The sequence below is a fragment of the Heteronotia binoei genome, chromosome 8, assembly GCF_032191835.1.
Source record: "Heteronotia binoei isolate CCM8104 ecotype False Entrance Well chromosome 8, APGP_CSIRO_Hbin_v1, whole genome shotgun sequence".
NCBI lineage: Eukaryota > Metazoa > Chordata > Lepidosauria > Squamata > Gekkonidae > Heteronotia > Heteronotia binoei.
This window is the reverse complement of record NC_083230.1, coordinates 26,580,161-26,596,487: the sequence shown is the minus strand read 5'-3', so window position 1 is coordinate 26,596,487 and position 16,327 is coordinate 26,580,161. Positions and strand designations below refer to the sequence as shown.

At 44.4% G+C, this 16,327-nt stretch overlaps 1 protein-coding gene across 3 annotated transcripts in view; it reads right to left on the bottom strand.

Moving 5' to 3' along the window:
* AASS (aminoadipate-semialdehyde synthase) overlaps positions 1–15,268 on the bottom strand; it is a 65,614-nt gene extending 50,346 nt beyond the window's left edge. The window contains exons 1-5 of one of the 3 annotated variants that reach the window (XM_060244825.1): positions 14,952–15,268; positions 13,680–13,856; positions 10,619–10,703; positions 6,428–6,495; positions 6,178–6,324 (exon numbers count right to left, since the gene is read on the bottom strand). In XM_060244825.1, the coding sequence (XP_060100808.1) occupies positions 6,178–6,324; positions 6,428–6,495; positions 10,619–10,703; positions 13,680–13,856; positions 14,952–15,236 (762 nt within the window). In that variant the 5' untranslated portion in view covers positions 15,237–15,268. The remainder of the gene's footprint in view (positions 1–6,177; positions 6,325–6,427; positions 6,496–10,618; positions 10,704–13,679; positions 13,857–14,951) is intronic. The other 2 variants (XM_060244824.1, XM_060244823.1) reach the window with 2 other exon arrangements.
* Between the last annotated feature and the right edge of the window lie 1,059 nt (positions 15,269–16,327).

The following is a 16,327-nucleotide window of genomic DNA, read 5'->3' as shown; positions in this document are numbered from 1 at the left end:
TTATCCTCCTTCTTCTTAGATTTCCTAAATTTCTCCTCCAATACTCTAACTTCTTCTTCTACTTCTTTAATTTTCCTATCTTTACCCTTCTTCAATCTCACCAAATTCTGTATACACACACCTCTAATAGTGGCTTTCATTGCTTCCCATACTATTGTTAATGAAGTATCTGATTTCCTATTCTCTTCAAAATATCTTTCCATTGCATTTTTAATGTTACACTTACTTTCTTCATCTGCCACTAACCATGGATTAAACTTCCAATTATACGATCTATTACAATGACCTATTTGCAAAAAGGCTGAAACAGGGGCATGATCAGTAATCTTAATCATCCCGATCTCCATATCTTTTACCCAATTCCTCATTTCTTGAGAGACTAAGATTCCATCTAATCTTGAGTAAGTTCCATGCACGGCAGAGTAAAAAGAATATACATCATCATTAGGAAACATTTCCATCCATGATTCTAGCAGACCAAATTTCCCGCACACTCTTTTAAATTTCTCCGCCTTCCTTTTTTTAACATTACCTTTCCCCTGCAAGTTAATATTAAAATCTCCCCCTATTATTTTAGTATAGGGTGAAAATTTTTCAAACTTCTGCAAAAATCTATACAATACATTCAACTGATGCACATTAGGGAGATACAAAGAAGCTAAAGCCACCGGCTCTCCCTCCAAATGACCCTGTACAAAAATAAACCTTCCATCCTTATCTCTCATTACTTTATCTGCAACAAAATCTATTTTAGAATTAAATACTATTCCCACCCCTCTGCTCTTTGAGGAGCCTGGAGCAATAAATTTCTTACCTTTCCCAAATCCAGGGAAATTCATCTCTCTTTCCCCCCCATTATATACCTCCTGCAAGAACAGCACATCTGCTTTTAACTCTTGAATATATCTCCCAACTCTTGCCCGTTTCACTGGATTTCCTAGCCCTCTAACATTAAGAGTTGTACATATAACATTAACATTTTTTATCATATTATACCTAACCATAGCTCTTCCCCATATCTCTCCTGTTCTCTACCAGCCTGGAATTCTAAACCCCAATCACCCTTAACCAACCCCACCTGATGTTGTTTATCTACCCTCCACCTACCCTCCATTACCAATTCTACCCATCCAAGAAAAATGCAATATGCCAATGTTCGTGGCATATCTCTTGTATAAAGAATTCTACCCAATATGCATTCACTCACCTTCTTACTCCATTCATAATCCACCCATTCACCCCTTAGGTCCCAATTATCCATCCATACCCCAATCACACCATCCAAACATACCAACATCATCCCAATCAGCCACCATCTACACATCTTCTTCCCAATCCTACCACTAAACACATCAGACATCCAGCTACCACTAACATCCATATTGGGGGGGGGGGGGGAGAAAAAAGACATCTCTCCCACACTGTAAACTCAAAAAGAGCAACAGCAACAATTAAAAAAAAAACCAAAAAAACTGTTCATGTTGAGCTATTCCGGTCCTTCTATCTTCTTTCTTTCTTCCTTAATCCATCTTCCCTCAATCATTTCTTAGTCTTAGTCCTTTCCCTGAAATCCCAAGTCTTTTTTTCCTCCTTTTTCTTCTTCTTCTGTTTCTGAGTGTTCCCCATTTGCTCTTCCAAACTATTTTCCCCTTCTGAGTCCCAGTCAGGGGAATGCTTGTAATCCTTAGGCAGCTGCAGTCCCACACGTTTAAATAGCTCCTCCATCTGCTTCTGATCTTCTGCAAACAGCTCTACTCCTTCATGCACCATTTTCAGAGCAAAGGGTGCCATTCTCCAGCTGTATTTCATTCCTTTATCCTGCAGCACCTTGGTAAACACTCTTAACTTTTTCTTCCTGTTGATTGTTTCCTGTGATAAATCTTCAAAAGCCAACACTTTTTTATCATTATACAGTAACTTATCTTGCCTATCCAAGGCCTTCATGCCTTTAAGCACCTGCTCCTTTAATGTATATTTTCCAAAACACATTATCACATCTCTCGGCCACCTCCACTCAGCTGTCTGCTTCCCAACTCGATGAATACGATCCAAATCTTCCCTTGAAATTCCTAAGTCTGGGAGCATTTCAGCCATCCATTTAATCACATTATCCATGTCCTCCGTTTCTGGAATATTTTTCAACCGCAAATTTGACCTTCTGGCCCAATTTTCCAAGTCCATCAGTTTATCTTTAAGGTATTTATTTTGCTTTTCCAACTGTCTGGACTGTTTTTGCAACAAGTTAATTTTCTTCTCATTTAGCTGCGCCATTTCCCATGCACTATTCACAGTCTCTGCCATGGCTTCAACGGCCTCAGCTAAATTAGTTATTTTTTCATCTACAATCTTTGATACTGCCTTAATAATGCTATGTTTGGCAGCTTCCACAGCTCTCTTAACTTCTAATTGAAAGTCTTTTGGTTTCATTACCTTATCTTCACTTTCAACTTCTGAGTCCGAGGTCGCCATTGCCGTTTCTCTCAGCACCAATTAGTTTTGACTTTAGCCTCTGGCCAACTTCCAGACTCCCACTTCACAACTATCACCGACTTATTTTAAAGTCTTCAAGGCTTTGTTATTTTTATCACCAGAAGAAGGAATACTTAATTCCCTTTAGCATTCTACCGGGAGCTCAAACAAAACACGTCTTCCTCTCAGCTGAGCATGCCACGCCCCCCCCTTCTAGAAGGGAATCTAATTCTCTGACCTCAGTCTTACTGGACTGTATACCCTCTCTGACATACAGAGCCACCCCACCTCCAACCCTTCCCTCCCTATCCTTCCGATATAACTCATATCCAGGAATCACCGTGTCTCACTGATTCTCCTGTTTTCTCCCAACATTAAACATTCCAACTCACCAATTTTACTTCGAACATTTCTAACATTTGTATACAAACATCTGTAATTTCCCAGGCAAGCTAGGCCCTCAATCTTCCTCCTGCTGTCTTGAGACTTTGGCAGACAGTCCATACTGTTTGTCACCATCTCAGTGGACAACTCTGATCCATTACCCGGTAGAAAAGTAACAGCTAATCCTCCCAAACCAGAGACATTTCATCTCCTAAATCCCCAAGATTTAGTTTAAAAACTGCTCTGCCACCTTTTTGATTTTAAGCGCCAGCAGCCTTGTTCCATCTGGGTATCAGTGGAGACCGTCTCTTTTGTACAGCTCCCGCTTGTTCCAGAAAGCATCCCAGTGCCTAACAAACTTAACCCCTTCCTCCCTCCACCATTGTCTCATCCACACATTGAGACTTCTCATTTGTACCTGTCTCTCCAGTCCTGCACGTGGAACAGGTAGCATTTCTGAGAAGGCTACCTTGGAGGTCCTGGCCTTAAGTCTCCTGCCTAGCAGCCTAAATTTTTCCTCCAGGACCTCACGACTGCATTTCCCCACATAGTTGGTGCCAGCAAGCACCACAACCACTGGCTCCTCCCCAGTACTGCCTATCAGCCTATCTACTACACGCGTAAATGTCCACTACCTTCGCACCAGGCAGGCAAGTCACCATACGGTCAGTATGCAGTTTTGCCACCCAGCTGTCTACTTGCCTAAGGATCGAATCACCAACTACCAAGATCCCCCCCTCTCTCTCCCTGCCCAGGGATGGTTCCTTGGCACAAAAGGATACCCGCTCATCAACTGAAGGAAGAGGTCCCTTCTGAGGGCACATTCTCCTTATCCTCAGCACGGTGCCCTGTTCCCTCTCAACCCTCATGCTCCCTGGCGGCAACGGGGCTGCCACGTTTAGAGTGGGGCTCATCTAATACGTCCCCGAGTCTTCTCCGAGTGCCTGACTGTCTCTGCTTCTCCAGGTCAGTCACCTCAGCCTCAAGGGTATGAACTTGTTCCTTGAGGACCAGGAGCTTCTTGCATCAAGAACACACCCAAGACTTCTGTCCTGTGGGCAGATAGTCATACATGTGACACTCAGTGCAAAACACCCCCCTGCTGGCATTCTACCTTCATGATAGCTTTTTTAAAAATATACAGTCCCCTTTTAAATCCTGCTTGTTTATGTGGCTCCCCTTCTGGAGGGTCAACTTACCTTATTGGGAACACAAGGAAATAGGGATATGGGTTCCTGGTCTTTACAGAGCCCCCAGGCTAAGAGCCACAGGCCAAGAGCCCATTAGCTCTCGCCCTTCGGCTCGCGACTCTAGCAAGGCGCGCTTAATAATGCAAAGAGCATGGGGAACACAGCCACTCCTAATCAATCAGCAACAATCACCTTCAGCCAACTCAAACCAAACAGACAGCAGTTCCCCAGCAACCACAAACTCAGAATTTTCAGCAGTCACACAAACTCAGAAATTCTCAGCAACTTCCCCAGCTGCTTAGAAAGCCAAACCTCACCCTTATAGCACTTATTCTCTGCTCTCTCTCAGAGTTCTCTGAAATGTAATCAGCCTCTGGCAAGGCGCAGCTTCCTGTATCGGTGCAATTCATTCAGGTATCAGTGCAATTCTCAGCAGAAGAGCATCTAGGGCAGAGATGCAATCCTTGCATCCACAGTAGGATATGAACATGATAAACAACAGACCTTCTTAAAATAATGGTGAAATGCGTGAACTTCATACACAGGGGCTGCAATCTGTGGCTCCAGAGCCAACTGTGACTCAGTACAAAACCAAATAAGGCTCTTTTAAAAACGCAATGAAAATTTCAACTTAAGGTATATTGGAGGGGTAGGCAGGATGTGGGAATAACCCACATGTGAAAGGAATGGCAAGCAACAATCTGTATGGGACTAAAAGGCTTCTTAGAGGGACTTTACAAAAGGCAAATGATAGATGGGAACAGTTGTCAGTAATCCAAGTGCAAATGACTGGGTACTGAAAGAATCCTACAGTGTGCTCCTGTGTATATTTATTATTTATTGTGAAACCTTGTATGTGCATCTTGCTAACAGAGGACAACCACCATTGCTTGGGCTGTGGAAAGTTTATGGGTTACTAACCAACATGTCAATGTTCAGCAATATTAAGTTGAATATTTTCAAGTATGCAAAAAGGCTCTCTTACACTGGCTTTTTGTTGAGTGCTTGCTCTGAATTTTAAAATGTTGCAAACTCCTGTTCTTTCATAGGTACAACTGGTAGTATTTCTTTATAAAACATTATGAACTCCTATTCTTTCATAGGTAGAACATGTCGTATTTTTTACTTGTAGAAATTACTGCATGTACTCCTATCGCATACCTATCAACAGGTGTTCGCAGGCTCCCCTCAAAATAAAACAGCCCTGATAATAGGCCAGGACAGATGATCCTTCATAATCTTAGCAGAAGGACAGTAGATTTATCCAACTAGCTGGTAGCTAGGGATGGGCACAAACCAGCTGATGAACTAAAATTCATCACAAATCTTGGCCAGTTCATGTTCATGAAGTGAGAGCTGCCACGAACTTCCACAAATTTAATGCAGTTTGTGGTGGTTCGTGAAGAGCAGAAAGCAGGGACTCAAACTGCTGCTATCTGCTCTTCATGAAAAACAGCTCAGATGTCTGGTTTAAATGGCTCCAAGCCATTTAATTCCCTGCTTTCTGCTCTCCAGCACTTTTGATGGGAAGCGGACAGCAAGGGTTTAAATGGCTATGAACCAATATGAACCAGTTTGGTTTGTGAGCCAGCACATCAGTTCGTGGTTCAGCCATGAGCCAAACTACAAAAAATGTGGTTTGTGCTAATCTCTACTGGTGACATACAGCAGTGACACTATTCACAGCTACAGCCTACAGACAGAGGGGTTGCTGGTGGTGATTGTTTCATGTAATGAGAACCCAGGGAGCAATCTGTCAAATGTATTGGTTGTATCCAAGGCTCATTTTCTGGTAGTATAAGATACTTCTGCCAGAAGAAGGTGGGGAAGGAGTTGCGCCAATTATCCTCCTCCTACTGGAGTCCTTTAATTTGCCTCTCATGCTGTTTCTGAAAGTTCCCTGTCTCCCAAAATCGTATCTGGGAGTCCAGCATGCTGCAGTGGAAACAGGAAAGTTGTGTTCCATTAGCAGAGTCCATTGATGGTACTCTGGATCTGTCCATTAATTTCCACGTGGAAACATGGAGGAGCTCGGTCTTTATAGAAAGGACATGCTAAACTGATGTGATTCATACCACATATTTTAGTTCCTCTGAGAAAATTAATTATGTTATATACTGAAAAATCACCTTACCTTAGAAACATTGCCAGTACCTGTAAACACAAATGTTATGGGGCCAATAGATTTCGGCATCAAGCCCAATGAAATTTCATAGCCACAGTCCCGAACCGCTTGCACAGCCTGGCTGCTGTTTCTGTAGTTATGGGCCATTCCAATGTGCTGAAACCAGAGGCAGAATGTTGACATTAAGAGGACTTGTTGGCCATTTAATAACACCCCAACAACCTAAGGCGCGTGCCAATAATTTTGTACATAGCCTTACCATGAAAGGAGTATGGTGGCCCAGAGCAAGAAACCGCAATCCCATTCCGTGTAAAATATTGATCATACCTAGTTCACAAAAAATGGCAAAAACAGGAAGTCACATAGAATTCACAAAACTACAGGGGACCAAAATACTACCTAGTCCAGTTTCTCGGGCAAGAAAGACCATTCACTACCAGTCAAGGCAGCCAAGCCACAAAAAGCATGAAGATGATGGCCTGTATCCAGCCACAAAATTCTCAAGACCTAAGGGCACTATTCTGCAGAGTGGACGGTGATTTCAACTAGTTTCCTCCTCCCACTTTGCCATCATCATGTTCACTGAGGGTGTATTGACCCCAGTAGAAAAGGGGGAGGGGCTTCAGTGAATGGCAACAAGAGGTGGGGATCAGCAAAAATGACCACCCCTTCTTAAGAAAACATAAATGCCCTTAAGCCTTCCACTCCGCTTAGTTAGATACAAGCCATCATTAAAAGTATTCACAGATTTCAGAGGGGGGCAACATTTTCCTGCCTTCAGAATCCTTTCAGAACAAACGTGTTATCTGGGAGAGGGGAGGAGAATAAGATTGTGGCAGCAAGTCCTGACCTCAGCCTCCTCACTTTAATTGGAATTTATTTTTATTTATTTAATTCATTTATAACCCACCTTTCTCCCCAATAGGGACTCGAAGCATTTTACATCATTCACCTGCCCTCTATTTTATCCTCAAAGCAACTCTGTGAGGTAGGCTGGGCTGAGAGAGTAAGATTTCCATCCCTCACAATGGGGTTGGGGGTTTCCCCACTTTTGGGGTCTCCGATCCAGTGCTATAGACCTGACCAGTGGGAGAATCCTGCCCCCGAAGAGCTCTAGCATACCTGATATGCTCGATGTGATGACAGCACCCAGAGATGATATCATAGGAGATGCTGCTAGTGGGACTACCCCGGTGGGAACATGTGCGGCCTAGGCTGCGGGAACTGCACTGGCTGCCAATCGTATACCGGGTTCGTTACAAGGTGCTGGTTATCACCTTTAAAGCCCTATATGGCCGAGGACCTGCCTACCTTAGGGACTGTCTCTCTCCATATGTTCCCCAGAGAGCACTGCGTTCCAGCTCACAAAACCTTTTGGAAATCCCTGGGCCTAAGGAGGCCAAACTTAAAACAACTAAGAAACAGGCCTTCTCCATAAAAGCGCCCCAGTGGTGGAATCAGCTGCCGGAAGAGGTGCGGGCCCTACGGGATCTTAATCAGTTCCGTAGGGACTGCAAAACTGCCCTCTTCCAATTAGACTTGATTGATTAGGGTGCAGAAAGGCATGCCTCTTCTGCCGAGTCCACTTTGCCATAGAGGACTCTGCGTGGGGGGGGGGGGGGGTACCCAGCCGGTTTTCTGAGGCATTGGAAATTCCCCCAAAGGAATATGATTTTTGCATGGGGCTAGTGCTGCAAGCAGGGATGGGGTGAGCTCTTATCCTGTTGCCTTGTCATGGGGGGGGGGGGGGGGAGCAAGCAGTCACCCTCCCTAGTAGACACCGAGGAGGTTTGTGTTTTCTGCATGCAAGTTAAGCTGCCTGCAAAAGTCACGGATAAGTGTGTCTGTGTGTTTACAAGGAGGCACCAGCCCGTTTATTTTTGCTTGCTCTGCTGGCCTTTCCCCTTTGGTTTACAACAAAAAGGAACCTGGGGTGGAGGGGCAAGGCAAACAACAAAAGGCACTTTTCTGCCACTTTCAAGCTTTCCTTCTCAGTGAGGGGCCAGGGTTGCAAGCATGGACGGGGAGAGCTCTTCCTGTCACCTTGTCTTGGGGGAAGCAAGCAGCCACCAGCAGTCCTGTGTGCAGTTTCTCTGGTGATGGCATTTGGGGTAAGGTGCCTTTTAGTGTGGTTTCTGCTCTAACTTGGCTGAGGGGAAAGGTTTTTGTGTGTGTCTTTTGCATTCAGAGTAGTGGAAGAGAACCCATGCAATTGCTGCCATGCCTCTCCTGGGCTCTTCTTTTCCACAACCCCTCTCAATGTTTTTTTTTCAGCACTCCCCCTTCCACAGTCTTAAGCAGCGCATGCAAGCTTGGAAGTGAACTTTTTCTTCACTGTGGTGCAAAAAAGGGCATGGCTTTTGCTTTGCATAAAACAGAAGCTGCCAGCAGGAGCTTGCAATGGTGTGTGAGGCGGGCAGGTGGGGGGTGCAGCATCCCCTCCCTAGTAGACACTGAGGAGCCTTGTGTCTTCTGCATGCAAGTTAAGATAAAGACATAGGGAGGATGTTTACCAGGAGGCTCTGGCCCTTTTGTTTCTGTCTGTTTGGGAAGAAAGTCTGCTGGCCTCTCCCCTTTGGCTTACAACCCTGCCTGGTGAGCCAGCAAAAGGGAGCCTGGGGTGACGGCAAGATAGAGAATAAAAGGCACATTTCTGCCATTTCCAAGCCTCACTGGGAACCAATAGTATTCCTTCTCAGCAAAGGTTAGAAATCAGTCATTTTCTCCATCACTCTAAAAAGTGCAGCCCACCCTCTTTGCCTGGGGTGAGGAGGGGGAAGAGGCATAGTGGTAGTGTGCTATCCAACAGGAGAACCCCTTTCCTCACCCTCCTCTGTCACTTTTATTCAGGGAGGTGCTGGCTTGTCCCAAAAGGGACAATTTATTTATTTATTTATTTTTATTTTATCAAATTTATATCCCGCCCTCCCCTGACGGGCTCAGGGCGGCTAACAACAGCGATATGAGGCGGCGAACCCAAACCCAAGTGATGCTTTTGCTTCAGAATATTTATTCCAGATCAATTAATCCAGATTCAAGATCTGTGTGTGCATATGTAGACAAGTAGCCGTTCATTTAAAGAGAGATTTGTAAACACATTTCAGTTACGTGCACCAGACACAGTCAGCCAAAATTAAGCCGTTTGAAGACTCAGTTCATCCTTTTGTATTTTTCATTAAGAAAAAAGACAAAAGTAACATTGCTAGTTAACTGGCTCCACCTTTGCCTACTTCCCTGCCATTACCTTGCTACAGGGTGTGTATGTGTGTCTGTTTTTTGTTGTTGTTGGGCTCCTTCGATTGGGAGAGAGGGGCTGTGACTCATTTAAAGAGCCTTTGCTTGGCACGCGGAGAGTCCCAAGTTCTATCCCTGGCACCTCCAGTTGAAAGGGCCAGAAAAAAGCATACTCAAGATTCCTACAGTACAGACATTGTCTCCAGATTTGATGCAATAATTCAGAGCAAGAGGGGTTAGTCATCAAAGACGGTTAAATAAACAAAATACTGCAAGAGTGCTAATGTTTTAAGCATGTTTGTATTTTAAGTAAATATATATATATTTAATTGTGTTTCTCTGTGTCCTTTATAGAGTTTATATCTCCACTACCTGACATTACATTTTATGACATACATGGCCTGGCCCAATAATGGCCCATTTATGTCAGTTCCAGCCCTCCATAACCAAGGAGTTCGACACCCCTGCACTACACCATATTGACTGAATATATGTAGTGTGTGTTCCTAGAGAAATATGATCCTCTGCCCATCCTGCAACACTGCATATAGGCTTGAAGGAAAAAGTATAAGTTGGGGTGGAGTTCACAGCCATATCCAGCTGCCCCTAGAAGCGTGTATTCATTCTCCACAGTTATGAGATCTCCAAAGGTCTATGTCAGGGGTCCTCAAACTAAGGCCCGCGGGCCAGATGTGGCCCGCTGAGGACATTTATGCGGCCCGCCGGGTTATGGCAAAATCAGACCAGAAGTGACGTTCGACCTAAATTCGCGTTAGCAACGCACACTTCCGGCACTGGGCTGAGGCGGCGGAGACAGAGTGTGAGGTGATACCAAGGTGTGGTGAGTTCCCAGGCTGGGGTGTGTGGTGTGGGGAAGGGAGAGAGATGCAGAAGACGGAGAACTAACGGCCCGCGGCCTTGTACAGTAACGGCAGTCCGGCCCTCCAACAGTCTGAGGGACAGTGAACTGGCCCCCTATTTAAAAAGTTTGAGGACCCCTGGTCTATGTGGTCATTTACAAAATGATCAGAGAGGATAAGTCATTTCAACATCCCGTTTCCAGTGTGAAAACACTTGGTAAGGATTACTCCCTAAACCAAGCAACATACCACAGATGGAGGCCACCAAACCTCCACCAAACTCATTGTTAAGACAGAAAACATAACATAATTATTGTAAAAAAAAAAGTTAGATAAGCATTATTTGCTCCAAATACCTGCAACACCAGCCCACTTTCCAAAGGCTACAACTCGTACACCTCTGTGGTCCACCATTTTTTCATAATCTATTAATCGAATGTCCTAAAAGTAAATACAAAATAGCCACATTTTTTCATTCAATCAATTCATCTGTGTATTTAAAAGTAATATGTTTTACAACGAACCCCCAACACTTAAATAAATTGGTGACTGCACTGGAAATTAAATGGCTTCTTATACAGATACAAGGTAACAGGAATTTTCCTGTGCAATTTCCCATTGAACTTAACGGGATTTGCATAAGTGCAGCGGTAAGATATCCAACTGCTTCCTTTCATTTCAGTGTAGATCAACACAGAAGAATATCCTGGCAAAGTATGCCTTTTTAAAAATTCAACATGACCCATTTAGCTTGCCTGATGAATTCTGTTTTTTTGTAACATTATGCAAATATTTAAAGTATTGCTGGTAAAAATCGCATCTTCCAATACAACTTAAGAAGTGGGATTGTACCACTTGTCTTTAGCCCCCAAAACCAAAATGTAATGGTCTTCTTGTAAGTAGTTCATATATTATATTTTCTGCTAGTACAACACAAATCTTGACTTCTCCCAAATACAATCCAATATGATCAAGTATCATAGATGATGTAGCTTAGTGTTTCCGAAAGTGGACGATATTGCCCCCTGGGGGGTGCTAGAACGATCCAGGGGGGCGGTAGTAGCCTTGGGTGCAATTGGGGGGTGGTAAATAAAAATCAGGGGGCTGTGGAAGCATAAAGGGAGGGGAGGGGAGGGGAGGGGAGAGGAGAGGAGAGGAGAGGAGAGGAGAGGAGAGGAGAGGAGAGGAGAGGAGAGGAGAGGAGAGGAGAGGAGAGGAGAGGAGAGGAGAGGAGAGGAGAGGAGAGGAGAGGAGAGGAGAGGAGAGGAGAGGAGAGGAGAGGAGAGGAGAGGAGAGGAGAGGAGAGGAGAGGAGAGGAGAGGAGAGGAGAGGATGTCAAAACATCACGTTTCTGGAAGGTATCCAGAATTTCTAATTTAGAGAAAAATTCCCATTAACAAAAATAGAGGGTTCTCTTTTGTCTGCTACTAAGTGCAAATTCACCCTATTAGACTAGTAATGAGAACCAGAACGCCTTCCACTTAAAATATAAGGATGCAGTTTATTTACAAGACAGAATAAAAAATAGAGGTGTACAGACAAACAAGTAACACAGAAACAAAAAACCTTACTAGCTATCCTAGCCAATACTTGCTACAGCCAGCAGCTTCTCAAAGTTGCTTGCAGTTTCTCCCTCACCAATACACTTCAAGTCAGGACAGTGGAAGCACTGAGGGAACTGCACAAACTTCTCTGAAGAGTTCCAACCTGCAGCTTTCTCCTCACAAGGTTTTCTGCAGAGCATCAAGCTTCTTACAGTCCTCTGGTTACCAGGTGATTGCTTCTGTTGATTTTAGCCAACTGCAATGCCCCAGACACAAGAGTGTCTTCTGCAGGGGCAGCGTATGGGAGTAGGCAGGGTAGGTGACAGCCTAGGACCCACCCTGCCAGGGTCACTGCTGAGCACCCCCTTACTCCCCAAGCCCATGTGGCATGATCTCATCAGCCAGCAGGCAAGCTGAGAGCCCTGGACGGCGCTGCTGCGCCACCACTTTTCTTCGCAGGGCAAATGTTCCCTGTGCTTGTCAGAGGCAAATGTTCCCTGTGCTTGTCCAAAGAGAGGCTTTTACCGCTGTCCGCTGCTTTCAGGTTCAAAGTTGCTGAGCGCTAGCACCTTCCCATTGCACTAGTCAGAACTGATGAATGCAATGGGAAGATGTCACCCAGCCAGCCACTTTCAACCCAAAAGCAGCGGGCAGCAGTAAAATGGGGCACTCTTTGGAGGCTTTCTTTGAAGCCTCTGACAAGCACAGACAATGTTTGCCCTGTGAAGAAAAGTGGCGGTGCAGCAGTATTTGTGTGCGCTGTCAGGGCTCTCAGCTTGCCTGCTGGATAGTGCAATGATGTCATCGCCAGTGTGCAAAGAATATCCCCCCCTTAGGAGTGCACGGGGAGAGGCATGCCTAGGGCAGCAGAACCCCTAGCGCCAGCACTGATCTTCTGCTCCTCTTCTTGAGTTTTGATAGTTTACTAATCCACATATCCTTGACTGGCTGTCAAAGTGCTAGAATTGTGCAACCAATCATTGGTACAAAACAACCAATTTAGCTGGGCCCATCTAGATCTTCTGTCAAATACCTGTCAAACTAGATGGCCTCCTGTCAGTTGGAATTGACAGTTCACAGATGTTTACTATTTTACAAGTGTTTACCATTAAGAACATGATCTCTAGGCTTACTTAAGCACTTACACACATGGTTGATGAAACACTCAATTTCTTAACAGGAGGCTTCTGCGACTTGTGGATGGGGCACCATGGCAGTCTAGTCTACCCTCCCAACCCAATCCTGTAGCTATGACACAGTCATAAAAAACTAAGCAATGCCCAACTGGCATTGCATCAAAGAAGCCTCTCTCTATCTCCATAGTAGTAAAGCCTCTTCAAAGAAATTTCCTTATTCTTTAATGTCATTGCGGAAGCAGTTAAGTATTTCCTGAATTGCCTGAAGCCAGGAGCCCACTGCTGGCTACCTGCTTCATTCATTACTTTATGTTTCCCACGCTATGACCTTACTTCCCACTGAATTGACTGAGATAAACAGAGATAAACAGCTGCTGCTTCAGATACTATTCTAATCTCTGCACTGCTGATGGTAAGTAATGATTTCAAAATTAAAGAAATTGCAAAAATGGCCTTTTCCCAACTATTCATGTGGGGGTAGGGTTCCCAAGTCTGACTCAAGAAATATCTGGAGATTTTGGGGGTAGAGCCGAGAGACCTTGGGGTGGAGCCAGGAGCAAGGCTGTGACAAGCACAATTGAACTCTGAAGGGAGTTCTAGCAATCGCACTTAAAGTGACTGCACTTAATGGAAAAACAGCACCATAGTTTATAAATAACCTCATTAAAATCCAGCTGAATTGACATTTTGCAATGGTATATTGTAAAAATAGTAAGCTTATCTAAGCACAACAGTACCTTTCTTAGAATTTCATCCAACAAGGACATATTTGCCTCTTGGGCTTTAATTGTATGAGAGAAGAATGCATACACCTTCTTGGGGATTAGCTTATCCTCTGGAGGTCTTTTCACACCTAGAATCAGACAGGCCTCTGAAATATCTTCCTGTATAATGCCACCAGCTTTGACATAGTCCTAGAAATGAAACACAGAAAGAGAAATCCAGCAACTTGAGGAACAAAGTAAAATATCAACAACATGGGACTTTCCTCTGTACCAGTCACACATTACTGTGAAGAACTTCTTTTCACAAGGAGAAAGTCACCAAAAGAATATGCCAGCTATCTCCCCTGCCAGTTCTATATATGATTTCATGCTTCTCAAATGAACAAGATAACAATTCAAATTTACTCTTTTTTCATATTAACAGACACCAAAGACGTGCAGTCCAATATATGACTTGTTCTTTCATATCAATATTTGAAGTTTAATCTTCTTGACTTCTGCTGTTCTTGGCACAAGCTCACTGTCCATCTTTTCCTAGCCAAAGTAATACTGAATTCAGACCATGAGCCCACCTAAACTACTACTGGCTATCTGAAGTGACCACGGGCCTCCCAGTTATCAGGTAACGATTGTTCCCAGTCCTGCTCCTGAAGAGGCCAAGCAATGGCATGCAAAACATGTGCTCTGCCATAGAGCTATGGAAGGACATGTTCTTCTCAGGCTCTTCCCAACACCTTACCCTCTTCCAATCTTCCTTTCCAACCACCACCACCTCTTACTGATCTATTGACTTCATCTGGTTTCTTAGAACTCTTGCCTGTATTTTTTCACCCCTCCTTCCCTTAAGAAAAAAAGACAACTCAGCCAACGACTGCCAAAAAAAAACCCCTTCTGACTGCCTATTCAGTCTCTCTGTGAGATCTGGCCAGGTCAGCCAATTGGGGCTTTGCTGCCTATCATATCATCCTTTGGCGGTGGCGGAAAGTGCTGTCAAGTTGCAGCCAATTTATGGTGACCTTGTAGAGTTTTCAAGGCAAGAGACATTCATTGCCTGACTCTGCATCACGATCCTGGACTTCCTTGGTCGCCTTCCATCCAAATACTAACCAGAGCCAACTCTCTTAAGCTTCCAAGATCTGATTAGCCTGGGCTGTCCAGGTCACCCCTTGGTTGACGACAATATCCTTCTTTGGCTTCTTATAAAGGACATTCAATACGCAAATTTAATAGATCTTATACATCACATGTCCTTTCCATATGATCAATACTCATACCAGGACTTACCTTCTCATGGATGGCCCTTCGGTTAGATGGCTGCACCAGAACTTTGTATCCCAGGCTGGCTAATGCTTTGACGTGCCGCGGGGCCAGAGGTGCTCTTCGTTCCCAGGCATTAACATCCTCCCTCCTGATGGCCAGCACAGATTTATGATAGTGCTGGCACCTGAACATTAGGTGCCCATGCCTACCACCTGAATGTCTGAATACCTGGAACATGACGAAACCTGGCAGCAGCAAAGACAAAGTAAGAAACCAATACAGCCTAAAGGTGCTTGGAAACAGTTGCATGTACACGAAATAATCTGGTCTCCTTAGAAATCTGCTGTAAAAAAGTTACATCCACTACCATTTCCCACAACGAGAAAGTCATTTACTGTATGTTTGTAATAGGCTAATATCCCCAAATCTCTTAGATCAGGGGTGGCCAATGGTAGCTCTCCAGATGTTTTTTGCCTACAACTCCCATCAGCCCCAGCCATTGGCCAAGCCGGCTGGAGCTGATGGGAGTTGTAGGCAAAAAACGTCTGGAGAGCTACCGTTGGCCACCCCTGTCTTAGATAAAAGAAGTTTTTGCATAAAGGTAGATTCCTCTCTAAGGAAAGGAAAGGTCCCCTGCGCAAGCACCAGTCGTTTCCGACTCTGCGGTAAAGTTGCTTTCACAATGTTTTCACGGCAGACTTTTTTTTTTTTTAACGGGGTGGTTTGCCATTGCCTTCCCCAGTCTTTTACACTTCCCCCCCAGCAAGCTGGGTACTCATACTGCAGTACTGCTGCTTTACCACTCTGCGCCACGGGGCCGCTAGTCCTCACTAAGGATACTAACAAATGTTGCAAGGAAAGTAACTGAGTAACATATTAAAAAGTCCCATCTTTGTTTCAAATGTAAATGGTCGCTGATCATCTCTCCTGGAATTCCAAAGAGCATAACAACTGCAAGAAGAATGAGAATAGCTGACCTAAGCCACAAGCAAACCTATAAGCCACCCAATTGTTCTAACTCTCCCCTCAAGAGACTCTGGAATTAGGATTGTTGAGACTGTTCTCCTTCCCTCCCTCACACAAATCAGACTCTATTCATTCATTCTTCACCCTCCGAAGCTGAGTGGTGTGAAAGAATTATCACAGCATAAGTTTTGTGAGTCAGTGGTTCACAAAAGCTTATGCTGTAATAATTTGTGTTAGTCTTCAAGATGACATTGCACTCCTATTATATTATACAGCTGGTCTGGAACTCTTTGGCAGACTTGATTCTATTCAGTTTGGAATTAATAGAGAGGCTAATGCACTACGGAAAAATAATTAGTTTTCATCAGAGGTTTGAACACACAAAGCTACACCTTACAACGCATCAGACCCTCGGTCTATCAAGGTCAGTACTA